This window comes from Lactuca sativa, chromosome 6 (assembly GCF_002870075.4).
Source record: "Lactuca sativa cultivar Salinas chromosome 6, Lsat_Salinas_v11, whole genome shotgun sequence".
Taxonomy (NCBI): Eukaryota; Viridiplantae; Streptophyta; class Magnoliopsida; order Asterales; family Asteraceae; genus Lactuca; species Lactuca sativa.
The window spans coordinates 200091598-200118140 of NC_056628.2; the positions used below are offsets into that span (position 1 = coordinate 200091598).

Sequence of the window (26543 nt, forward strand, 5' to 3'; positions counted from 1 at the left end):
GACTAGACCTATTTTTGTAATGTTTGTTTGGTTACTTTGGGTTGTTTTAAAATTGTAATTTTGTGACATGCATGTCGTTTATTATTATTATTAATTTATAATGTATATGTCATTTTAATTGTATTGTGATTGATTAGTTAGGAAATTATACTAGAAAATATAATAGAAGACTAAAGACTACCAAACAAGGTCCATGGAGATTGGCGTTTTAAGGAGTTCCACTGGGCATCAAGAATTGATAACAAAACAAGTGGGAGATGAGAATCCATATGGTTATTTTGTTCCTAGACTATGCATTTCTACGTGTTGGCTCACATAAAAAATGAATAGAAAACTTAAAAACAAAATTCTTAAAAGTAGAGGTGTTCAAAACCGGATATCCGAAAATTCGGATAGTGTATATTTGGTATCCGAATCCGTATCTGAAATTTCGGATATCCGAAATTTCGGATACGGATTCGGATACTACAATCGGATATCCGAAATTCTTACTTTTGGCCCCTATCAAATATCAATCCAATTAATTAAACAACCACTATTAAGTTTTATTAGAATCGATTACTAGTTTGAGACACATTAAACTATCAACCACTGATAAGTTGATTGCCTACTTGATTAAACTTAAATCAAACAAATTCAAAACCATCGATTATTAATTTAAGACATATAAAACATGGAATCATTAAGTATTAACGAAAAACATTAACGATGAAACTCCATTCTTAAAAAGCTCAATGACTCATAAATTAAATTGTTGTATATTAGAATACAGTAGCATGTTGTTAGTCATTAGAATATCATCGCATGGTTTAAACAAAAGAAATATCTATCAATTTTAACAATTTGTTATGGCATCACCAATAATAGTATAAAAACATTAATCCTAACATTAAATCTTCCTAATTTATATTTTCAAATAATAGCATAAAATAATAAAAAATATATAGAAAAGTGTATATTTTCGGATATCGGATATCCGAAATATCCGAAATTTTATAAAACTAATATCTGTATACGAATTTGAAAAAGCGGATATCCGAAACTTCGGATAATTTCGGATCGGATTTCGGATTTTTCGGATCGGATTTTCGAATACGGATATTTTTGAACACCCCTACTTAAAAGCCAACAAACAAATTTTACAAAAATGTTGGCAAATAAAAATATGTTTTATAAAAAATGAATTTTAAGTGTTTAAAATGATCATTTTCTAAAAGGAAAAATTAAAAGTTTTAAGTAAATAAAATAAAAAACTTGTTATATATATATATATATATATATATATATATATATATATATATATATATATCATGTTTCCCATTAAAAACCACATATTTAACTAATAATCTTTCAGCATGAGAAAGTGTCATAGAAAACACCTCACTTAAATTTTAGTTAAAATGATGTGATACTCGCTATAACTTGAGAATCATAGGTCGGGTGTCACGTGCTTTTACATTGTTGATTTACCATCCAATTTTGTGATCCATGACATATCTGTCAAGGTTACAGAGAATCAAGTGCTAAAAAAATGGATCTGGGGATATTTAGTAGTATGATGAGATCCAACATAGTTTGATGGTAATTAATTGTGTAAAGATGATATTCATAATCATGAATTGATACATTGATATTGAATTGGATGCAAAACATGAAGAATCACTTAATCCATAAGTGGTTCTAAGGATTGTAAGCCAAAAGAACAAATTTAGAATTTAAGAAATAAAGTTGTGAACTTGTGATCTCACTGTATTGAATTGCATTATGTATGAAGAATCGGTAGTTTGAAAGGGTTGGAATGATTGCAAGGAATACTAGTGAGTTATTGATCAACTTAAGCACTAAAGTCCATTAGAAAAAGTTTGATGATCAATAAATGTTATAATTTATTGTGAAAAACTTAATGGATGAAGTCAATGTATTATTGTGTCTTAATATCAAAGTTATAAATAACGTAAGACGTGATTTGAAGGCAATGTCAAGCCTCAAGCATTTTTGAGTCGTGGCGAGCCACATCGTTTGTAAAACGTGATTTAAAGCGACAATTTTGTATATAATTAATAATTATATATTGTTAGGTGAATTTTATGCACCCATTTTGTAGCTTTATTTCATAAAAATGCATTACATATAGGCTTAAACTCATGCATTTTGCATGTTTTTCGGGATTTTTCATAAGGCAATTTCATTCACATACTTTTGTAATATTTCAGGGACTTTTGGAGGTAGGATATTGTTGGAGGAGGTAAATGTAACGCCCCATCCTTGAAATATCTTTTATGGGTATTGGATTTTATTCGAAAAGGGTTTTCGGGTTGGGGTGTGTCGCTAGAAGCGTAGGTCTTCTCGCCACCTTTATGTGGATATAAAGTTCGTCAGGAACGGACTTATGATGGAGGAGATGTTGTAAATTAAAGATATTGGCAACAATGGTCCCTAAGGGGGAAATTTAGCAAAGGGGTCCCATGCATGCCAAGCATGCATGCACGTGTTTGGCTGGGTACGCCCAACGTAATGGAGTAAATGAACGCGGAGGTCTCTCGACGTACGCCTATCGTACGTCTATCATCCAAAAACCATAAATTTGGGGCCAACCACTATTTAAGGAACATTATGGTTCCAACCCTAGCCTCCATAAGCACTCTCCTATCCTCAGAAACCCTAGATAGCCGTCCCACCTCCATTGTTGGATGCGTTTGACCTTGGAAAGCTTGTTTTGGCAAAGGAGAGTCTAGAAGAAGAAAGAGGAAGTTGTCAAAGAAGGAGTTGAGTGGCTGGAGTTCGTAGATCTGGAAAGACATCATCTTTTGAGGCCCTTTTGAGGTAAAAAGTCTCTGGCTTGGCAATCATAATGTGTAGATCTATGTGTTGTGAAGTTTTGACATCTTTCTTGTCCCAAAAACCTCATCTTGATGCATGTTTCAAGTTGGTTGAGATTAGTTGTCCTTTTAAACCTTAGGAGAGGTCTTGAGTAAGAAAAATGAGGTCCCAAGGGCTTTGGTTGTCTCATATGTGATATAGATAGGTCTTAATGGATTAAGACCTTGGATTACGAGCTTTATGGATGTCCCAAGTAATAAAGTTTGAGACTTTATGAATCCTAGGCATATTTGGTCTATAGATATGAAGTTTGGGCTTAAGAGCTTAAGCCATTAAGATCTTATGAGAAGTTGTAGTTCAGCGGAGTTACGCCCCGCGTAAACGGGAGTACGCCCAGCGTAGTGGGTCTGTGCCCTGATCCCAATCCGCGAGCATCGTTGTACGCCAAGAGTACCAAGGAGGGTACGCCCAGCGTACTCCTTCTGTTGGGTTTTCATTTTGGGCCTTAAGAGATTGGGCTGTTTTTGGGCTATTAGAGTTTGGGCCGTGACTGGACATTATGGATGGAGTATTTTGGACTCACTAATTATTATGGACCTTGGATCTAGGCCCATTTGGTGAGGTGGGCCCAATTTAGTAAATTGGGCCAATATTGGGTTTTGCTTTGGACTTTTGGTCTTTGGGCCACTAGTGGGCTTGAGAGCTTACCTAGTGTTGGGCCTTTCATATTTTGATTATGGGCCTTAGTCTTGGACCAGATTGAGTTAAGGTTAAATTGGTTAATTTACCCTTGGAAGGATATTGTGCTTGGACTAATGATTGTTTTGCTGTTGCGGATAATTCGGGATTTTCGGTGAGGCGGTGATTCGGGAATCTGCTTCTTCAGTTCAGAGTTTCGGCAGTTGCGAGGTGAGTTATCCTCACTATATCAACAGGGTCTAAGGCACCAAGGTCGGCCCTTTATCGGATGGAAATCTGGGTAGTTGTGGTTACATTATTGCTTTGTTATGTTTGCATCCTGGTAGTTAGGATGGTATATGTTAGAGACCTGGTTAGGGTCGGTATCCTGGTTTATAGGATGATGTTATGCTAGTGACCGGTTAGGTCGGAATCCTGGTAGAGATGTGCTTTGTATGTGATCTGCTAAGATCGGTTTGATTAATTGTGATTCGATATATGATTGTATGTTTATGTGCACATGGTTGTTGGACTGGGGTTGGGTTGAGGCGGGTCCTGCTTTGTGCTGTAGGCCAACATACCTAGGGCGGACCGGTTGTCCCGAAGGCCAAACAAGTGGTCCGGATAGGCTGAAGGCCCCGAGAGGGCAGACCAGACGTGCCGAGGCTCAGAGAGTGGACCAGGCCGACTGAAGGCCCGGTGCGGGCGGACCAGTCATACTGTAGACTCAGAGAGTGGACCAGGTGGATTGAAGGCCCGGTGCGGGCGGACCAATCACACTGTAGACTCGATGTATATGGCTAGACTCGGAGGGTGGACCAGGTGGATTGTAGGCCGGTGCGGCAGACCAGTCACACAGTAGACCCGAAGTGCATGGCTGTTCTGTTCTGTGTTATGATATGTTATGAATTGTGTATGGTATTGTGGTTGGTATTTTGGGGGTATATCACTAAGCTTTCGGGCTTACAGTTGTGGTTTAAATGTTTCAGGTACTTCAGGAGACCGTGGCAAGGCAAATGCATGATCGTACCGCTCCTCGTGTTTTATGTGTTTATGATGTGGTTCTAGGAAATACTCTGATAATAAATGTATTGAAAACCTTTTTGTAATAACTTTATGAAATTAGGTTGTTTTTGAAAATTTTAAATTGGTTGGAATTTTTAGAGTGTTACAATAAATAAGAGTTGCGGACAAAATTTCGGGACTTACGGAGTATTGAGGAGGAAGATATCAAAGAAATGAAGATTTTGGCTTTTCAGAGGTTTACACGGCCGTGTAAATGTTTACACGGGCCGTGTAAACGAAGTCTCTCGAGCATTGTACTTTGAAAGCCTGACCAATTTTCTCAGTATACCTTTTGCATTTACACGGCCGTGTAAACGTGGTCACTGGTTTAAAACAGTTTTTCTTCTTTCTAAAAAGCAGCAACCGGTTCCAGAAAAAAGGGGGTCGATTTTGTGAGTTCTAGAGGCGATTTTGGGGAGCTTTTTGAAGAAAATTGTTACTTGAAAACACTTGGGAACATTTGATTTCATTTTGTAAGAACTTTAATTTCATTTTCTAGATTTGTGATCTTGTTCTAGTCATGAGTGGCTAGAACCCTAGATTCTCCAACTTTATGTCTTGACATTTGGATGTGATTTCAATCATATGACTTGATGTTTGCTTTCAATTTTCTATCTAGTGAATTTGATTTTGTCTCAATCGAATGTTTGATTTTAATTGTGATTCTTATTGGTCATTTGAATTAGGGTTAGGTCATTCAAGTTATCTAATTGCAGAATCCGTAATAGTTTTGTAAATTGGACTAGGTAACAAGCACTAATTGGATTTCTACTGAATGAATTTAGTGTAAATCTTTTCACACACTTTTACACTCCCGATCTTGTGAGGAGTATTGAGTGTTGTTGGGAACATTCACATAAAGCTTAAAGCAACCTTTCAATCCAATTCTAAGAGCTTGTTTAGATTAGGTTAGTAAGGTTAGGATTAATCAAAGAGCTTGTTTTGGTTAATTATTGTGGTGAATGGGAAGTGTTAGAGCTTGTTAACACTTTCAAGTACCAACTTAGATAGAATTAAACAAATATCTTGTCATCCATGGAATCACATTGCTAATTTGTCTTGCATAGAGTTGGAGTTCTCACAAATCCTGAATTTGTTTCATTTAATTGATCATTTACTTATTGCTTTATTCTTTTGTTTAAATCATTGCATACCAACCCCCATTTATGTGACCATTATTGTACCTTCTGCAAAAAGGTATAAGCACTTGTTCGGTGTCTCTGTGGATCGACCCTGCTTACCTTGTATTACATTTTTTGTGCAAAGTAACAGTGTTTTGGAGTCATTTTGTACCCATTTATTTGTTGGGTTTGACATGCCTAACATATATATTATACTATTATTTAGTTTTATATACATATGTGACTTAAGGCGACATTTTGCAAAGCTTGGTGGCAAGTACACGCCTTAAAGCCATGGCGCGCCATAACGAAGCCATGATGAGCTTTTTAGAACATTGCTTAATATTAATGATGTTTGCAAGCCCATAGTGGTTGTACAAGTTGGTACTTTGGGAAGCCACTTGTTTAATTGCAATTAGAATGGCTTAACGTGGGAATAAAATTGCGTTGGTATTCTTCCCAAGTAGAACGCGACGTATAATGTAAGTATGATATCAAAAACAAGAAATCGCCAAAAATGTGATGTGTATGGCCGATGCGTCACCCAACGCATAATGTATAGAAGCATTTCTATTTCATGGGGTTTGACACATCCGTTTGCCCTGATTTGAGGAGAACTTTCTCTTTAGAATGGAGTTGTTTTGAGAGCTAGAAGTTGAAACGAGTTACCGGAAACACAAATACCTTATATTTTCATTTTGTATTTTGAAACTATTTGTCATATAACTTAATTGCTAGTTGCTTAATATGCATATACTTTTTGCATTCATGAAACAAGATTTCGAAAATGATTTGATAGCAAAAAGCTAATACTTGTTTTGAAAGTGGTTTTGACATCAAACCACGTTTCCACAGCTTCTCAAGACTTCGACCACAAGACTTTGACCGCAAAGGGGGATCCTTCGAGTCGCTTTCTTGATCTAATAGTTTCATTCAACCTGTCCGATTTTACAAGGAAAACCCTAACACAACTTTACCAACACGTTTTCAAGCTCATTAGATTATTGGGTAGTTTATAACTTAGGGTTAGACTTTAGAGTAATGTGGCTTTATCCAATAGATAATATCATATACTAGATAACAACCATAATATATCCAATAGATAAAATTAAAGATAACAACAAACACGACTCAAGATGTACAATAACACGCTGCTAACTACCATAAATAACACATACAAGAAAGAACAAAATAGCACAACCGAATCCTCCACCACCCACAACCACCAAACTATTGACAACCCTCTCAAGTACACCATACTTTTCAACTACTTTTATCAACTTCTGTTCTTGCAATGAGTGTTTTGGTGTAAACCCGGTGCCTTCTTTCTCTTCCATAAACAACCCAAAACACAAGTGACAGCAACACCGCCAGTGACACCATCAGCAACCCGATATATATCCAGTTGCTGTATCGCCGGAGACCCGGGCAATATTCATGGGAGATTTCAGTGAAAGTTTGTCTCACAAAAGTGCAGTCTTGAAGCTCTACTAGAAAAGGCCCATAGAGGTAGAGACTATAGCTCAGCTTTATGCCGCCAGCCATTTGGCTGTAGAAATCCGGCGTCAGGCGGCCCGTGGTGGTGCAAATGCCACTTGGAGATACTTGACACACAAATTGACTATATACCTGCCACCAATCAATACGATTAAAAGCAATATACTTATTATAATATAACATTGGTTATAAGGTGATAAAACTTTTCATTCTTTTAACCAATGTATGAAGAAGTTGTTATAAGTAAATATACCTGTGTGGCATTGATCAACGCGACTTCTTTAGGATCACAAACTCGATCAGTGAAATCGGGTCTGTGGGGATTGCAAAGGAGTGGAACCAACGGCCCAGATTGATTGAAATAAAGTGGGGTGAAATTTGGGGCGAAATTAATATTTGAGATATTTGTGATAACTTGGTTGATGACATTGACTAATTGCGAAGTAACCTCTTTGCTCCGAATTGAAGTTTCTTGAGCTGTGGCATTGTCTACACATGGAAGAATATCATCCAAAGCCGTATGAGCAGTTGGGTTCTCAACCCATTCATTCATCGACACACAAGTGTCTGAAGTCACGCTAATTCAACACAAACAAGAAGTAAAACATTACAAATCGAAAACTGTTATACAAATCGTTCGACCTCATCAATTGGGGGAAATTACCAAAATTAATCAATTTGGAGAAGTACCCAATTACGAAAGTAGTAAAGTTCAATGACGAAGAAATTACAAACGAAGTGAAATTGTGTTGCTAATTATCCCAAAAAAGAACAATTTTGCTTGCTAAATCGTAATTATGAGTAAGAAAATAGACTTACTTGTGGAGAACAAGGAACACGCCGCATAATACAAAGGTTAACGTGACAAGAATCCATCCGAAAATCACCAAGCTACAATGATTCAGAACAAAATATTCAATTGATGAAAAAAATGGATGATATTCATTCGATATAATTAAACATAAGTATGTAACTCACGTGTAAACCATACATTGCATCCCAAAGATCGAAAACACTGCAAAGCAAAAACGAGATCAAAGAAAGAAAAACAATGTATCAAGGCTACGTTTGTAATGCAATTTTCAATGATGAAAATGACAAGGGCATTTACGTCTTTTCCACAGAATACAAAAGGAAACTTACAGAATCCAATAAACGTCAGGAAGAGCATCACAGCAGATAGAATGATGAGAACTAACCTCCTACAAAACCACACAATCTCATAAAAATAACGACATATGTTTAAAAAAAAAAAAAAGGAAGATGAAATTGAAGAGTTATTGCATCTTATAAAACCTATTACTATTACTTACACGATATCAAGAACATGTTCGATTTTATCTTGATTGTCTTCAGTTTTTTCTGAAAGGTCGTAAGATGACGTGTTCAATTTTGTCTGTATCTCATCAATGTCTGATTGGACTTGAACGGGTAAGAACACTTGGGCTACAGCTATTTTCTTTGCAGAAGCAAGATCATCTGATAAATTCCTAAGTTTCTCTGCAGTTGTATCTGCTTGACGTACAACATATTTTAATGTTTTGTTTGTACTATGATGAAATTTTGCTTGACCCGTGTATAAAACAACACATCCAACACTGAAAAAGATCCAACAAGAGCCCATTAATTAGTTCACTTTAACCATATCAAATACAATAAAATTATCACTCTATAAATAAATATATGAACACAAAATACAATAAAAATACGTACATTGCAACAACTGTAAAGAGGATGAGGAGAATAAGAGACAATGCATAAGCTAATTTGGAATAGCCATATGGTTCTCGTGTACAGCAACAATAACAGAGGCAAATCAGTGATAAGCAAAGCCCAAATATCACAAACCACGCTAAAGCCATGATAAAGAATGGCGCAGCAGTAAACGCAACAGACTGCAAAAAAATAAATAAATTATCACATTGTCAAATTACATATATGCCCCTATGATAGGGTAAAAGTACAAATATAGTTCGTGTTAGGAAAGAAAGTTATCCTTTTATTTCGTTTAAAAAAATATAAAGGTGAAAGTTCATAAAATTAACTAAGTTTTCTTCTAACAAATATGCTCAAAACAAGGATTATAAACCAAAAAAGAGAAAATTTGTTTATTTTCCATTTAATGTTGATGGTAGCAAGTAGAATAAATCCATGTGATTTGGAACAAAACTATGATTATTTAAATGAAACACTATTGATCTATAACAATTTAACGTTATAGTATGAAACAGAGATTCTTAAATTATTTGATTAATGATTATGTCCACATGTTGGATTTACAAAATATTGTCAGTTTAATATTCAAGGATATGGACCAAAGCTTCACACCGTGTCCTTTATTCAAAGTCGCCTTTTTTTATATTGCCAGCTAAAAGAGGGATTAAGTAATAATAATATACTTGCTCCTTTTGACTTTAAATATATGCAAAATTTTAAAATTCAAAATTCGAAATTCTGATTCTACTGATACAAGCACATAAACTTAACCTGTTTTCTACCCCTTGTAATCTAATTTGATGGATATATTGGAATTAATATATCTGTTTTTGACCAATTTTTACTCCTTGTTCTCAAGGATACATTATTAATTCTTAAATATGAGACCCAATTAATAGAGCTAGCCTACTAAAAGGATTTATCTTTGATTAAAACTAAATCCAAAATCATTTTGTTTTAAAGCTATTTCCATTAAATTCTGGTTTTTTAGCCCTGCAAATCTAAATAAATGTATTTTACGTTTTACCAGATAATCATGGATTTTTTTAAGGAGAAAAACCGTTTTTTATCCTTTTCTTCCAAAAAAAACTTGGATTAATGGGTTCTCTAGGCTCTACACCTACAAAATCTTAGATAGTTTCTGGATTTATTTTCATAAATTACATAACCTTATCTTTGTTTTCCTAAGAAACAAACAGATTAATGGGTTCTTTAGGCGTAATTTCTGGGATTTTTTTTCACTATTCTTCCCTAGGGCCCCAAAAATATCAGGTTAATGGATTTCAATGATGAAGCAAACATTGAGAAGATCAAATTAAGTCAAAGAAAGCACGCTGTATGCATAAAATTGTAAATAAATAAATAAAACTTACACCCCAATAATGTTTCTCACTAATGTTCCATCCTCCTCTGTATTTTTTTAAACCATTGAGTGGATCTTTTCTTGCTGTTCTTTCTTCAGCCAACACAAGTGATGAATTCACATCATTTTGCTCTTCAGCGAGTAACCTTTTCGTTCCCCAAGTTTCCGAAAAATCATTAATCCCCCTTTGATTTTCTCCTGCAAAAAGAATAATAATCATCAACAGCAACAGCAACACAGATCTCGATACTTTGTAAAATCGGTTTAGGAAAACCGAGAACAGACTGTAGATAATGAAACAATCGTTTTGCAAAATCGCTTAAACCCCATGTAACTTTCACGGGATAAATGCAAAGGTTTTGGGGGATAAAAGGAAGTACCTGAAGTGGGTGTGTTGAAGGTAGAAAAATAGGGTTCGCCATTCGCGAAAACGAAGAACAGAGCAACAAGAAGAAGCAGAAAAGCAAATGGGAGTGTGTTCTTGGTTGATTGCATTGTGATTAAAAGTTCTTTCGAGGAGTTTGAACGAATTATCAACACTGCAGCGTCAGAAAATACTTTGCAACCCTGGAATTGTGAGTGGAACAAAAGTGATGCGAAGAAGAGAGAAAGAGAGAGAGAAAAATGTGGTGTAGATATTAGAACTGTCGGAGACGTGGCATAAAGGGTTTAAACGTTGTTTTATTTTTTATTTTTTATTTTTAAATACACTCTCTCGTTCGTATGTATGTTAAAAAATTGATTTATACGCATAAAATATAGTATATTTCATTTATTTGTATAATAACGTTATTTAATTTCTGTGGACGAATATTTTTTTTAGATAAATCTTCGTGAATTGTCCTGTGGTTTTAATTTTTTAGTATTTAATTTTTTTCGGTCTTGTGAAAAGTCTGTGATTTTAGTATTTCATTTATATAATATTAAGTTTAGTATTTAATTTTTTTTGGTGTCATAGAAGGTCCATATGATTTTAAAATTTTTTAGAGACGGTCTTCATGGCTAACATTGTCTATTTTAGTTTGTTAAGTCATAACATGTGCGATGCATGTGAGTGCAATATCGTCTTTTACAAGCTATATAGATCATTCATGAAGTTTTGTTTTAAAACCCAAATCCATGAAAATTATTGAATTCAACTCAGATTTGAATCACCTATACACAAGGGTATCACACAACAAATCCTCCATAAATTTATGTAAATTGGAAAACGGTTATTGTCCTTTATTTCTTTATAGACCTCAATGAGACATCATACATTCATGGCAATGCCAATGGATTATCCTCCATTCACGTTGCTCAATGATTGTATTGTCAATTCCCATGTGTTGTTGATCTCTCCAATAACCCTTTTGATCGTTGTTTTTCCTCACCACTAATTATTTTGATTTTTGTCAAGAGTTGCAATAGCTCAAAACGATTTAGTGTACATTTAAAAGTTTTGGGGACAGAATCAGAAATGTGGTTCGTTAATAACACTCACAAACTTGTAAGATCTTACAACGACACTAAAATCAAAACAATAATAGGCGGTTTGGATAGTCAATCTCCCTGATTTCATGACCCTATACATGCATCTCATTTTCTTACTATCCTTGCTATGCTTAAGACACGGAAATACCAGGTCAATGCACGTGTAAATACCAATTCAACAGGATCTCAGAAATATCGAACTTTTAGTTACTTAACCTATACTATATATACACCTGTAAAACACACACAACGGGCACAATCTTTTGACACCTTACAGCCCTAGAGCTAGGGAAACACTTGTAATCGTATTTCAATCATTATCTCTGTAAGTTACATTCAAATCAATAAGATCGTATAAGGCAAATGATCATTATAACCTCCCAATGTTTTATGTCGGAGATCCTATCAAAGATCAATGGCGTTCCTTGTAAACCACTCGTATTATTTTTATCTCAGTTTAGTACTCAGATTATTCACAGCACCACACCCTCTTATATACCTTGGTTGATATCCATTTGATCGATTTTTTACCAAAACAATTTGGTGCCTGCCGTGAGGTCGTAGTATTCGTAACCGTCCAAAGATCGTTGTTGGGGGTGCAAAGTTATTCATGAAGTGACTTGTAATGGTTTGACTCTTGTAGACCCACTTGCATATGGGATTGATTCCTTGTGTGTAACACCCCGTTGTTCAAGTATTTTTAAATTCATCCTTATAATTTAATTCATGTCATTTTGGTCCCTATAGTAGAAGGAAGTCGCCATGAGAATACCTAATGGCAAAACCGTAATTTGGAAGGAATGGGAGTACACCATGCGTACGTGTGTATGCTTAGCATACTAGGGCGTACCCTAGTATGTTGGGTGTACGTTTACGTACGCGTGGCGTACTCATCAGATGTTGGAAACCCTAAATTTTAGGGTTGAGCCCTATATAACTGTTGGATTAGGTGTCTAAGCCCATAACTATAATTGGTATGTATTTGACCCGATAGTAGCATGGTCCTTTTGGGTCACATTCACCAGGGCAATTTGATATGATGGTGATATGTGCATATTTATACAACATACATTAATATTTTTATTACTTTTATCCCATTATATGAACAAAAGATACCTAATTTTCTATGAATTATGTTGTAGGGACTAAAAGAAATGCTTGGAGAAAAAACGAAGCTGGAAGTCGGACTAAAGAAGTTGGAAGATGGAATTTGGAACCAAAGCTAAAAATGAAGAAAAATATACCTACCACGTCGTGGTAATCGCACCACGCATGGCGACTTGAAGAATCCCAATCAGCTTCGAAGACTTGGAGAATACGGGATAAATATGACCACCACAACGTGGTGCCCTGATTTCAGGAAAAGTATAAATAGAACACATAAATCTCCGAATGGGGACTTTTGGCTTTGGAGAATTGGATACTTTTTGAGGCAAAACACTAGAATTTAAGCTTGGAAGCAAGGATTTCAATCACAACCATTGGAAGGAAGAGCATTAAGGCAATTGAACTTACACTTCGATTTTTCTTTGATTTAGCCATGTCTAACACCTTGAATTTAGTATTTGTGATTTTATTTGCTGAAATCATGAGCTAAACACTCATGACTTTCGTTTAGCTTAGGATGAGTTGAATATTGTTAGTTGATTTTATGGTTTGGATTTAGTTATTTATTGATTTAGCTTATTAAATAACCTCAAGTACTTTTGATAACTGCTTTCCTCTACTTATTGCTGAATTTGATTAAGTTAGTATGACTATCTCTCTTAATTAGATTTGAATCTTATGATCTTGTGATTTGCAAAGTTGTAGGACTAGAGTTTTGAATAAAACCTAGGATTAAGTAGTAAAGTGGATAAAAGAGTATAGAAGCCAATATATGACGAAAAATCATATATGAAATTGAATCAACAAACTAAGTTGGTCAATTAATTATAAGTCTTATCAATTCGAATTGAACACTAGTAAGTTGGTAAGTTTGTCCGCATGATCACCGAATAAATAAGCTAGTTTGCTAAAGGATTAAATTAGTGAATACTACTTTGGTCATCTTAGGAATCGGTAACTAAAGAAACTAAATCCATTGCACTTCCATAAATCAACTACAATAACAACGAATCCGAAGCTAAATGAAAGTCTCTTTCTCACCTTGGTACATTCATACTTGTCTACTTGCTTAGTTTTAGTGTTATTTTAATTAAGTAAATTTTGAGTTAGTTGGTAATTAAGTATCTAGTCTTGCAAAACTAGGAAAACATATACCTTTTCTTATTTGATTAATAGGTAGTTAAATAGTAAAATAAAGTAATTTAAACACCGTTCCTTGTGTTCGACACTCATTCTTACCATTGTTATACTATTGCAAAATTAGGTACATTGCCTAGTGTGTTTAATAGTCTAGCGAAGGGAATAACTTTTATAAATTAACGTGGATAAAATATAAACACATTAAACTCACATCAGATGGATATTTGAGAAAGAGATTATTTGTGATTTATTAATATATTATAAGTATAGTATATTAATTGAGAAATCATATTATTTAATTAGCATTGATCAAGAATTAGTTTGGAATTAATTTAGTGATCAAAGAGACTAATTAAATTAACGGGGACTGATTATGTAAATTAGTGATACATATGGTTTGGGTTATTGATCCATGATGGACTAAGTGTATGTGAGAGTCCATGAAGAGTTAGTCCATATGAGTTATTGGGTCATAAGCCTAAGTGTGAGAATTAGGGTTTACATATGCCTCTTGGAATTCTACACTATATATGTATTTCGTAAACCCTAAAATCGTGACTCGTGTATTCTATGAAGAGGATAACCGATTTTTGGTGTGCTTAACCTCTCTCTCTCTCTCTCTCATTATCATCCATTTGTTCATGGTGTCTTGTGATTCCATTAGAGGCATCACACTTGAGGTGTTGAGCTCTTGAAAGGCCAAATTCTACAAGCTACAAAATAGAGGTATTCATTTAACTTGATTTTATGTTGCACATATCAAATTGTATTCTAGTTGTATGCTTCATGACATGGATAATTTTATTGCATGATAACTAGAGAAAACTTAGATCCAAAGCGTTAGGGTTGTATGTGCACCATAAGGATGTTAAAGTACGTAAAACCCAACAATAACACCCCTTATAACCCCATTTCACTCACCCTTTCAGCCTCCACCCTCCTTGAGTCGATCTTGCAAGCCTTAGCCCTTGTGTGTGTTGAGCTTGAGTGTGTGTGTGTGTGTGTTCTTGGTGTTGAAGAAAGAAGAAAGGATTCTTTGAGAAGCTTTGGTGTGGAATTCAAGCTTGTAGATCTGAGATCTTCATCTCTTTAGGAAGCACCAGAAGGTATAAAGCCTTGAACTTTACTTGTATTTCTTAGAGATCTAGCCATATGGAGTTTTATGAGTTTTGTCCCTTTTTCTTGGACTTAATGAGTAAATGCTACTCTAAGACCAAAGGAGCTGCCTTTTCAGAGGATTTGAGTTGTGTTAAGTCATCAAAATGCTTCCTTCACTCATTTAGTGCTTGCATGCAAAGTGTGGAGGTCTTTAGTGGTTAAGACAAACTAGGAAGTTGGTTTTGGGTCTTAATGATGCATGAAAAACCATAAAATTGGAAACTTTGTGGTTAATATTACTTTCTTGGACTTGGATATGGATTTGGACTGAATGGATTAAGCCCTTATTCGAAAGTTTGCATGGTCACCGCGTACGTTGGGCGTACCGGGGCGTACGCTGGGCATAGGTGCTCAGCAGCGCGTTTCTTGGTCATGGCGGAGTACGTTGAGCATACAGCTGGGTACGCCGTGCGTACCCAGTCTGTTGGGTTTAGCAAGTTTGGGCCACCTTTTGGGCTTAGATTCTTGGGCCCTTATTGGACCATGTGAGTATTGGTGTTTTGGGCTAAGTGAAGGGATGGACTTTAGGGTAAGGCCCAAGTAGAAGTTTGGGCCTAATGTGGAAATTTGGGCCGAATATAGGCTTTTTGCGATTACTTCGTTTTGGGCCTTTTTGGATCAAGATTTGGGCCTTGGTCTTGGCCCAACTGGGGAAAGGGTAAAGTGGCCTTTTACCCTAATTATGGACTATTAGCTAAGGGTTGTAATCTAATTATTAATTGGACAATTATTTTGTTGTGATAGCGCGGGGATTTTAGTGAGCCAGCAACCTGAGACTTTCAGTGTGATTAAGCAGTAACTTTTCCTCACTCTACTTACGGGTCGAAGGCACCAAGGCCGACCCATTAGTTGATAACCTGATATTCGTTGATTTGCTGAGTATGGAATAGATATGCATACTAGTTTTGATATGCTAGTCTGTGTGACATCCCCAAAATCTCGGCCAGAAAAGACCGATTTTCATTTATGCTTTTAAATAATTTCAGAGTAAATCCTTTTGATTTGAAAGAGTTGCGGAATTTGTTCCCAAAAACAAAACATGATAAAACAATGTTTACCAAAGCATTTCATAAAAGAAATGTATTTTCATTATATAATCAAAACTCGGGGTGTCATGTTCCGATACAGACCAATAAGCATAAACGATAACATTACAAGTCATTCAACAAATATATACATATACAGACTTGTAAACAAAACAACTTGATGGTTCATCCATCTTATGCCCTCGCGCCACTTCCTGTAATACAAATAAAACTGAGTGGGCAGGCTTGGGAGCCTGATGAGCATATAGGGTTTTCAACCCACAATAAATAATTATATTTAATTCCACCAACCAACAATAACCCAATTACCCATTCCCGTTATTCTCACTTTATGTCCCTAAAATAACTAACACAAGGGACCTAGTCTAAGAATATTTCATCGGGGCGACAACACATGCTTCGGGGGTTCCTCAGCAATATAAGTCAAATAAGGCAACCATGGGGGGGATGGAGTACAACGAATGAACACCTGAGTTCATTAACACCTACATGTGGCGAACCTGCTAATGTTTCCACAAGACTATCTAGAAAAGTCCGTGGTCGTCATCTAAACTCCGCTAGATGACTAAATCGAACAACAACGAGGCCTCTCATCTGTTTATTACACACCAACTATCTATCCATGTTCTACCCAACATATTAGTAGATAAAATATACATTTTTATACATAGTTTAAAAACATGTATAGCATGCTTTAATCAATACATATTCCACGTAACAGATGAGGCACACACACATAACACGTATTTCATAGAGAATATAATCAGATCTATAAGATAAAAGAAAGTGAATACACATTCACACATATAAACAACAATATACTTAATACACTCAAACCATACTTGTATTATTATCGTGTTTATGAAAGGTAGTATACACTCACTTGATCAGAAGATGATCAGACAGCACTACGACTTGCAGAAGTAGTAATCCTCAGCAGATCTGGAAGATCTTCACAAAAATCGAACTTCTCGCGGGCAGAGCTTCGGTTCGAGAACCGCACTTCTCGGGATCTTCGGGATCTCGGGACTTGCTTCGGGGCTCGAGAATAATACGGGGCTTCGGGGTATTTCTGGCACACAAATCGATGCAAAACGGGAGAGAGAAGAGAGAAAAGAGCAAAAGAACTCGGCTGCCCTCGCATCCTATTTATAAGAGGCTGGAGCCTCGGAGTATGCGGGGCGTACTGCTCCGAAATCGTCACTGCTTACGTATCCGAAGTGCGCGAGTGCGAGTGTCGACATTCCTCGGTGTACGCGGGGCGTACTTCGGATCAGATCGGTGACTCCTTCGGATACCCATCCGAATTAAAGATTAAATTTAAATACAAATAATTTAATAAACTTCGGAAATTCATATCTTCTTCATACGAACTCCGTTTTCGACGTTCTTTATATCCACGCGAAGGTGAGACTACGCTCTACAACTTTCGTTTAGACTCTGTCGGCTAATTTTAACTTTATTTTTATTATTTATTTTTAATAGGCCGGGACAGAAAACTTCATTATAAATTCATAACTTCTTCGTTTGACGTCCGTTCTCGCCTAACTTTTCATCGCTTCGATACCAACAACGAGACCTTCGATCCTCGTTTAGATTGCTTTGGCTAAAAACCACTCGATCTCAAATCGAGTATTTCAGGCTGCATACCGCTAAGTCGAAACTTCGATAAATCATAACTTCCTCATACGAAGTCAAATTTGGGTGTTCTATATATATATTCGGAAACCTCGTTTCAACTACTACAACATCAACCAAAGATATCAAGTTTATTTTACATTTAAATTTTGACGATTATTTTTATTCTTAATTAATCAAACCACATAATTAAGCAATTAAGCACAAAACACATAATACTCAAATAATACAATCTTATTATTTCAAAACGGGTTACAAAGGTTAACCTAGATCATTACATTGCTAAAAATGGCTAGCCCGGAAACACAGGCGTTACAGTCTGGTAGATCTGTAGGACTACCTATGATACTGTCTTATTATCTATGTATGTTATTATCTATTATATGTCGATATATTGTGTGGGTTGGGCTGAGGTAGTACTGCTCCGTGCGGTAGCCAACAAACCCTGGAGCAAACCAGATATGAGTTGAGGGTCAGGGAGGGTATGCCAGACTCATACTGTAGCCTCATGAGCATTCAGATACGAGTTGAGGGCCAAGAAGGGCATGCCATACTCGTACTGAGTGCTTAGTGGTATTCAGTCTAAGGACTGACTTGGCCGGGGAGCAAGCCAGACATAAGTTGTGGGCTAAGGGCGATCTAGACTTATGTTGTGGGCTCAGGGGTAATCCGGTTTGTTAGTTATGGACCAATTGCATGTTGTTGTTGTATATGTGCTATTTGTTTGTGTGTTGGTATTTTGGAGGAACTCACTAAGCTTTGAGCTTACAGTTTTGGATTGTGTTTCAGGTACCTTAGAGGATCGTGCGAAGGCGAAGGCGTGATCGATCGTGCACCTCCTCGTGTTTGGTTTTATGATTTTGGGAAAACTCTTATATTTAATATGTTTTGGAAACTATTTTGTAAACAATGATGATTTATGGGTTGTTTTAAAAGTTTAAATTTTTCATGAATTTTATGGATGTTACATTCTGACATGAGAGAGAGAGAGAGAGAGATGGAGGTTAGCACCTCTATATATAGTAGGTTGCATACCACTTGTAGAGTGAGAGAGAGCGAGAGAGAGAGAGAGAGAGAGAGAGAGAGATGTTCTTTTAATTCCGCATGCCAAATCAAATGCTCATAATTCACTACATTTGGTATTAGAACGGGTCTTCAAAGATCAAAGTGATTTTTGAAGAAACAGTTCTCGATTTGGCTACATTCAACACAATTGGAACGTTTATGGTGAGTCTCTCAATGATCTCTCAAAATCTCTTTGATTCGTGCTTACGTTATTGAATATTTGATCATTTTGACTCATTGGATCATTTTTTTTGAAAAACCCATTTGTTATGATCCAATAAAATTTCCATTGATCAAGGCTGATTTGATCCTATTTTCTTATGTTTTATTCAATTCTCAATTTGCAGTTGTTCATTTTAATCAAAATCAAGCCCAAAAGTGAATTGAATTTGTTATCTTGAGCCTAAAATTCATTTTGTCTATGATCCGATATCTAGTCTCTTACTGTTCATAGTCCATATATTGAGCCCATAAGTTTTTTCTTTCGATCTGATATCTTAAAAGGTTGTACCTAAAAATCATTAAACTCGCTGATTGACTCGGTATCCTTTTTGGTTCGTCATGGCTTCACGAATACGCATTCTAATCTTCATGTCTCAGTTATATACCTCGATCATGATTTTCGGTTTTCGTTTTCATGTTACTAATAATAAATTAGAGCTTGTTCTTGAATCTAGACTTGTGAATCAATTGGATATGATTTGTGTTATTATCAGTCGATTATGATCAAGTTGAAGTTAAAATTTGTCAATCAATTCTTTGGTTTTGAAGAACTTGACCAGGAATGGTTGAATAATCACTTTTTGATCTGAAATTAGATGTTAGCATCATCAATTTTGTGTTTGTTGACCATTGAATTCGAAAAGTCAAACTCGAAAAAAGTAGTCAAAATCAGATTCTCAAGTGTCTATTCTATGAATTGAAGGTTGAAATTGGTTGATACAAGTCAAACTTGGGTTGTTAGATGTCGAAATAGTGTTTGATTTGAGTCGAATTTCGAAATTGGTTGGGTTCATGGACTTGATGTTGAGCACTGTGAATGGGTTCATGTTCGCATCTTGAACGTGATTTGGAAATTGAACCTCTTGTGGTCAATATTAATGTCGAACGATGGAGTCTTGTAACTCAAAAAGGAGTTAATTTCGACATATAGGGTCAAATTTGGTTTGGAATTGGATCATGGTGTTGAACGTATTTGGAATGATGTTGATTTGAGAATGAAGGGTTGTATTTGTGGTCAACAGATAAATTTTGGAGTCGATTGTTGCTTGGGTTAATTGATGTCGAAATCAGGTTCAATTTGTGGTGATTAGCTTGATGTCGAACGCTCCAAACCAGTTTGATATGTGAATAAAGTGATTTGGCATTTGTGGGCACAATCGTGTTTTGGTTTTGTGGGTCAAAATCAGTTTCGCATATGAGGTTGTATGGATTAGGTTGACGGTCAAACAAGGCTTCGCATCTAAGATAGATGATTGGGTTGGTATCAGATGGTTCGTTCGCATCCATGGATCGTATGTTCAATGTGCGAAAGTCTTCATATGCAACTGGAATGCGAAGTGAAAGGATTGTTTCATTTCGTATCCCTGAACTTTCAAGGAAGTGACAGTTTTAACACACTTTCGCAATGGGGGTCATAAAATGTGATAAATGTTGAATTTTCATTTCACATACCTACAGTTTATGCGAATTGGCAAATTTTACCCAGTTTTTCATTTGGGGTAAAAATTTTGAGAAATTAGAATATTTTCGAATCAGGTCCCTACAGTTGATGCGAATTGACACTTTATGCCCAGTTTCGCATTTGGGGTAAAGTTTCGCATTTGAAAGTTATTTTGGCACAACGGGTCCCTGTATAATTTCGAAATTGACAGTTTCTACCCGGATATTTGAAATTTAAGTCAAAGGCGGTCCGAGAAGTATCAAATTTGAAAATTATGACATTTTTGGATTTTCCGAATTTATGCAAAACGTTTATGCCATGTGTTAAGGGAGAGTTTTGTATATAAAATTCGGAATTGAGCGCTTTCTCATTCCTTTTCGGTTTTATAATCATTTTTTTATTATAAAAAGGGAGAGATTTAAATATGAGAATTCGAAAGTTGTGAATTTTTCATATTACGCGGACTTGAAGATCGATGTGACCTTGAGCAATCGAAGTTTATGAAGTGATTCGATTTGAGATTCTGAAGTGATTTGGGTTTTTCCCGGTTCGTGATGGGTTTGGACTTAATGAAGATTTTTAGAGTGTACTTTTATGCTCAAATTTGGGTAATCTTGTGGAGGTTTGGATACTCCTAATTACCTTTTGATGATCGGTTTGTAAGGCCTCACACTCTAGAACCCAGATTGGAAATTCATTGAAGAATTGAAGATTTGAAGTTCATTTCTACATTTTGTCACGCTTGAGGCTTAGTTCGTGAAGTTGCTCATTTTTGGAAGATTGAAGCGGGTCATCCATTCCTAACTTTGAGGGGGGAATGTTAGGGTGCAAAGTTATTCATGGAGTGACTTTGTAAGGGTTTGAATCTTGTAGAACCACTTGTATATGGGATTGATTCATTGTAACATGAGTGAGTGAGTGAAAGAGAGAGAGAGAGAGAGAGAGAAGGACATGTTAGCACCTCTATATATAGTGGGTTGCACACCACTTGTAGAGTGTGCTTGAGAGATGTAGTTCATTGTGACTAGTGAGTGTAATATTTATGTAGAGTTAGATCTAGATCCCTTTTTGTACTCATTTACTATGATCGAATACATATTTTAGCACCCAAATCACCATGTTCTTTGTGCTCTTTTAATTTCGCATGCCAAATCAAATGCTCATAATTCGCTACAATTATGTCTACCCAACCAACTTTATCCTCTTCCTCTATTCCTCCCATTTCCTAAAAAAACCTTCCCCCAACTCCGAGCAGACCTCCTAAAAAGACTTCTAATGCACCGAAGGAAAACACTTCCCCAACTGTTACCCAAGGATTTCAAGATCCTCCTGTAGAGATCTCTAATAACGAACTCTCTGCCATGATGAAGAGATTGGAACAACAAGTATCTCGACAATAGGAGGACAACAGGATGATGATTAATGAAATGGAAAGAGTGAGGACGGAGATCTGTAAACCTCATAAAGCAGCACCCTGGATCTTGCAATCCAAGATCCTGAACTTTGATAACTCAGGATCCTCAGGGGATCGCCGAGAGATCGGATCCTCAACGCTTACCATTTATCCTGCTTGGGGTGTAACTCGAAATAAGTGATCTCCTATAATCCAAGATCCCAATGAAACCTTCTTTACTCTTAATAACAAGGATCCTGGTAACTTCGTGAATAATAATACCTTTAGTACTAACTCCATAGATTTCAATGCAGGAACAAGTCCGGTCATGGCCAAAGAACTTCAACAGCTAAGGAAGATGATATCAAGTGTACCAGGGATAGTCCAGCCTATGCCCGAAGTATCTCTCACCAGTCACATGACCTAGAGATTTGCTCCTGTGATAGCTGAAACTGAAGTCTTAAAACGTTTCCAAACTCCCAATAGGAAACCTTATGATGGGACTACAGATCCTGAAGACACACATGACATAATATAGGGAAAGAATGGAGATCATCCCCATTCCCTTACACTTGAAAGAAGCTTGCATGTGTAAGGGTTTTGGTTCGAACCTCACAGGATTAGCCTTAAAATGGCTACTTAATGTTCCTCCTTACTCTATTACTTGATGTGCACATTTTTTTTTAACAATCAATTTTCTTGTAGCATAACTTTTGAAATATCACTAAAGATCTTTATCGGGTAATCCAGGATCCTAAGGAATCCCTTAGGGACTTGTGAATAGGTTTGGAAGGGAAGCCTTAACTATCCCTAACATTAATATGACAACTATCGTAGAAGCACTCAAAATGGGACTGAAGAAGAACTCTCATTTTAATGAAGACCTTGTAATGACTCCATGAAAAAGGATGGACGAAGTCAGGATTAGAGCATTAAGGTTTATCAGGTTGGAAGAGGACAAAGAGATCAAGAAGAGGAACAACCCTCTTAACTCATACGATAACCCCAATAGGAAGGCCGACTCCTCGGTCCAAAGATCTTATAAGTCAAAACCTTATTCCAAACTTGGTCATCATAGGGTTAATGCCCTTGAGGATGAAGAAGAGGAAGATGAATTCCCCAAGACCACTGATTATTATTTTTCTGTGGATGTTTTAGGTATAATCTATGTTATGCAGGATCTCGGCGACAAAGCAAGGTCGCCATGGAAAGGAAAAGTCCACCGACAGGAGGGATAAGTCTGAGTAGTGTGCATACCACGAAGACTTCGTCCACATTACAAAGAATTGTATAGCTCTCGGGAATAAGATCTATTACCTCTTAAGCAAAGGATACGTCAAAGAGATCCTAGGAAGAAGAAATGAAATATCCAGAGAGAAAGACCAGGATCCGCCTAAGATCTCGGAAAAGTGAGGATCCCCTCCTTCGGATGGCAAGGTAATCAATTTTATTTACGGAGGATTTGATATCTGTGGAACCTCTAATTTTGCAGTTAAAAGGCACGCCAAAGTGTCCAAGACGGCAAAGGAAGAAAGACCCCAAAAAAGTACATCGATAACAAATAGCAAAGAGATCATCTTTGACGAACAGGATAGAGAAAACATCCTGGATTATGGTAGACAGAGGATCCTCAATGGCTATTATACTTTTTGATTCTCTAACCAAGATGAACATATCAGAATAAAAAATAATCAAGAGATCATTGGTCATAATATGATTCGGTGGTGAAACAAAGCACACCATTGGAGAAATCAAGTTACTCATCTACATTGAAGGGGTAAATTCGATACAACCTTTTTTGTGTTATTGATGCTTTGTCTTCCTATAATGTTATATTAGGCAGACCATGACATGAAAGCGATCCCATCAACTTACCACCGGTGCATCAAGATGCCTACCTCATGGGGAACAATGAAGATTGTCAGGGATCAGCAAGAATACAAACAATGCTACAACACCTCAATGAAATCTTCAACAGTACCACGACAAGAATAACAATTAAAGCAGGGGTAATGAGGTGTGCTAGAGACTAGAGAGCAAGACGTAAAGGAAGTGCCCCTAAACCTTAAGGATCCTGAAGCCAAATTCCTCATAGGATCCTTAGTACCATAGCAAATTGAGCAAGAACTAATAAAGTTCCAAAAAGATAAAAACAAGACCTTCGGTTGGAAGCACGATGATATGACAGGTATAGATAATAAAATTATAACTCATAAACTCAATATAGATCCTTCTTTCAGCCCTATACACCAAAAAAGAAGGAAATTTGCATCTGAGAGGAACCAAATCATTTAAGAAGAAGTTGGAAAACTTCTAAAATTAGGGATGATTAAAGAAGTGAAGTTCCCAATATGGCAATCCAACGTAGTGGTGGTCCAAAAGAAGAATGGAAAATGGAGAGTGTGTGTGGATTACACAGATCTCAACAAGACATATCCTAAGAATCCTTTCCTTTTACCAAACATAAACTCAATGATAGATGTCACGATAAGACATGAGTTAATGGCGTTCATAGACGCTTCAATAGGATTCCAACAAATACAGATGGAAACATCCGATCAAGAGGATACTGCATTCATAACCCCTACATGTATATTGCTATATTGTCATGTATTTAGGTCTTAAAAATGAAGGAGCAACATACCAGAGGCTAGTAAAGCAAATGTTCAAGGACAAATTAGGGGACACCATGGAAGTCTATATTGATGACATGGTGGTCAAATCCAAGAGAGCTGAAGATCACCTCAAGGATCTTGAAGAAGCCTTTAATATACTAGACGGGTATAACATGAAGTTGAATCCTTCCAAATGTCACTTTGGAATGAAATCTGGCAAGTTCCTAGGTTAAATGGCAATTAAAAAGGAATAGAAGCAAGCCCATAACAGATGAAGGCCATCATTGATCTAAAATCCCCATCCTCGACCAAGGACATTCAAAAACTAACAATAAGAGTGGCAGCCCTATATAAATTCATCTCAAGATCCTCAAAGAGGTGTAAACCTTTCTCTGACACCTTGAAGAAGAATAAAAGATTCGAGTGGACCAAGGAGCATGAAGATGCCTTCCAGGAACTTAAAAAAGTATTTAAGTTCAACACCTCTATTGGTAAAACCATTAGATGGAGAACCACTCCTACTCTATCTTTCAAATGTTATGAGAAAATCTGAGATGCCAGGAAGAATGGCAAAATGGTATGTGAAGCTAAACACATATGACATCAAGTATGAACCAAGATTGGCGATAAAGTCGCAAGCATTAGCAGACTGTGTGGTCGACTTTAGTGATGTAACCCATGTAAAGTCCCAAAAATTACAATAAATTTAAAGTTTTTAAATCTCCATTTATTTAATATAAAAATACTAAAATAGAGTTCATTTCACCATTAATAAAAACCATAATCTTTAACCAGAAATAATCATAATAATAACATTCAACTATGTTCCAAAAACAAACGGTTAAAAGTAGCGGAATAAAGTTAATCAAATCAACATTCTAAAATAAAACATAAAGTTGTGCCCGCATGTACTTCCCTTTGCTACATAACAACACATGCAATGTAATCACGCTATGCCCTTCCCTTTTCTACATAAAGCACCTGAAACATTTAAACTTTAAGCCGTAAGCACAAAGCTTAGTGAGTTACACAAAACACCACATATCACACAAATAACAAGCCTAACCTAACGTGTTTGTTCACTCACGCGGGCCCAACCCAACGGGCCTCTCCCAACAAACATGTAAGCATATAAACAACTAGCTATATATACAACAATCATACATCGACACCTAGTGTCCTATATAGTATAGTAATAAGATTCACTTGAATCAAAGACCTGAAATGATAATACTCAAAGTCACGCACAATCAGCTACAAGCACCACCTAAACCAATCATAGGTCAAACCTCCGTCTATAACATAAAACGCTTAGTTTGACAAAAAGTCAAACTGACCAAAATGTCAATAATTGTAACATCCCGAAATATCAAGAGTGGAGTTGAAGGGCTAAAAGAGTAAATTGGGAAAGAGCGACTCGGCGAGTCCATGGGTGGAATCGGCGAGTAGAGTCGCGACTTGGTCGCGTGTTAAGTAGCCGACTCGGCGAGTCAGTAAGATGGACTCGACGAGTAGGCGCTGAATGGAGAAAACCCTAATTCTCGGGGTTGAGCCCTATATAAGGAACATTATGTTTCCTCCCCAGCCTCCTTATCACCCCTAGAGTCCCAGAAACCCTAATTTCGTGGAGAGACCCCATTGTTGAGCAAATTGGAGCTTGGAGAGGTGGTTGTTGAAGAGATCTTGAAGAGGAAGAGGCTTGGATCAAAGGGCTTTGCAAGGATTTGGGTTAATTTTCTCTTGGGCTTCCTTTTTGAGGTATCATTCCATTGTTGAGCTATTATTGTCTAGATTCTTCATTTTGGGGGTGTTAGGAATCATATCTTTTGGGGTTTTGGAGTTTAAAGGTTAGATCTGAGGTTGCTACCTCAGATCTGGAGTGGAGAAGGGTTGGAATGCCTGAAAGTCTCTGTGTTCAAGTGTGTAGTGAAGCTATCATGTCCCAAACCCTAGCCCTAAGTGTTAAAGGTCTAGATCTCCTTGGA

The 26543-nt window shown here is 36.5% G+C and overlaps 2 protein-coding genes across 4 annotated transcripts in view; both read right to left on the reverse strand.

Annotated features, from left to right (window-relative positions):
• Nucleotides 1-6755: 6755 nt before the first annotated feature.
• LOC111914119 (uncharacterized) lies at nt 6756-10774 on the reverse strand. The gene is made up of 9 exons (XM_023909861.3): nt 10641-10774; nt 10271-10458; nt 8895-9076; nt 8495-8779; nt 8325-8383; nt 8160-8196; nt 8001-8072; nt 7435-7759; nt 6756-7313 (listed from the first exon to the last, which is right to left on the reverse strand). The coding sequence occupies exons 1-9, from the start codon at nt 10753-10755 to the stop codon at nt 6948-6950; spliced, it is 1629 nt and encodes a 542-aa protein (XP_023765629.1). The 5' UTR covers nt 10756-10774; the 3' UTR covers nt 6756-6947.
• LOC111914121 (homeobox protein knotted-1-like 11) overlaps nt 10640-26543 on the reverse strand; it is a 38209-nt gene continuing 22305 nt past the window's right edge. For all 3 annotated transcript variants that reach the window (XM_042896002.2, XM_042895999.2, XM_042895996.2), the window contains exon 8: nt 10640-25539. The gene's annotated coding sequence lies outside the window, so the exon portion shown is untranslated. The remainder of the gene's footprint in view (nt 25540-26543) is intronic.

Coding starts and splice junctions, on each gene's coding strand:
- LOC111914119 (XM_023909861.3), bottom strand. CDS start 10,755: ATGCAATCAACCAAGAACACACTCCCATTTGCTTTTCTGCTTCTTCTT. Junction 8,780..8,894: donor CTCTTTACAGTTGTTGCAAT/GTACGTATTTTT, acceptor GATCTTTTTCAG/TGTTGGATGTGTTGTTTTAT. Junction 7,760..8,000: donor GTGTTCCTTGTTCTCCACAA/GTAAGTCTATTT, acceptor GTGTTGAATTAG/CGTGACTTCAGACACTTGTG.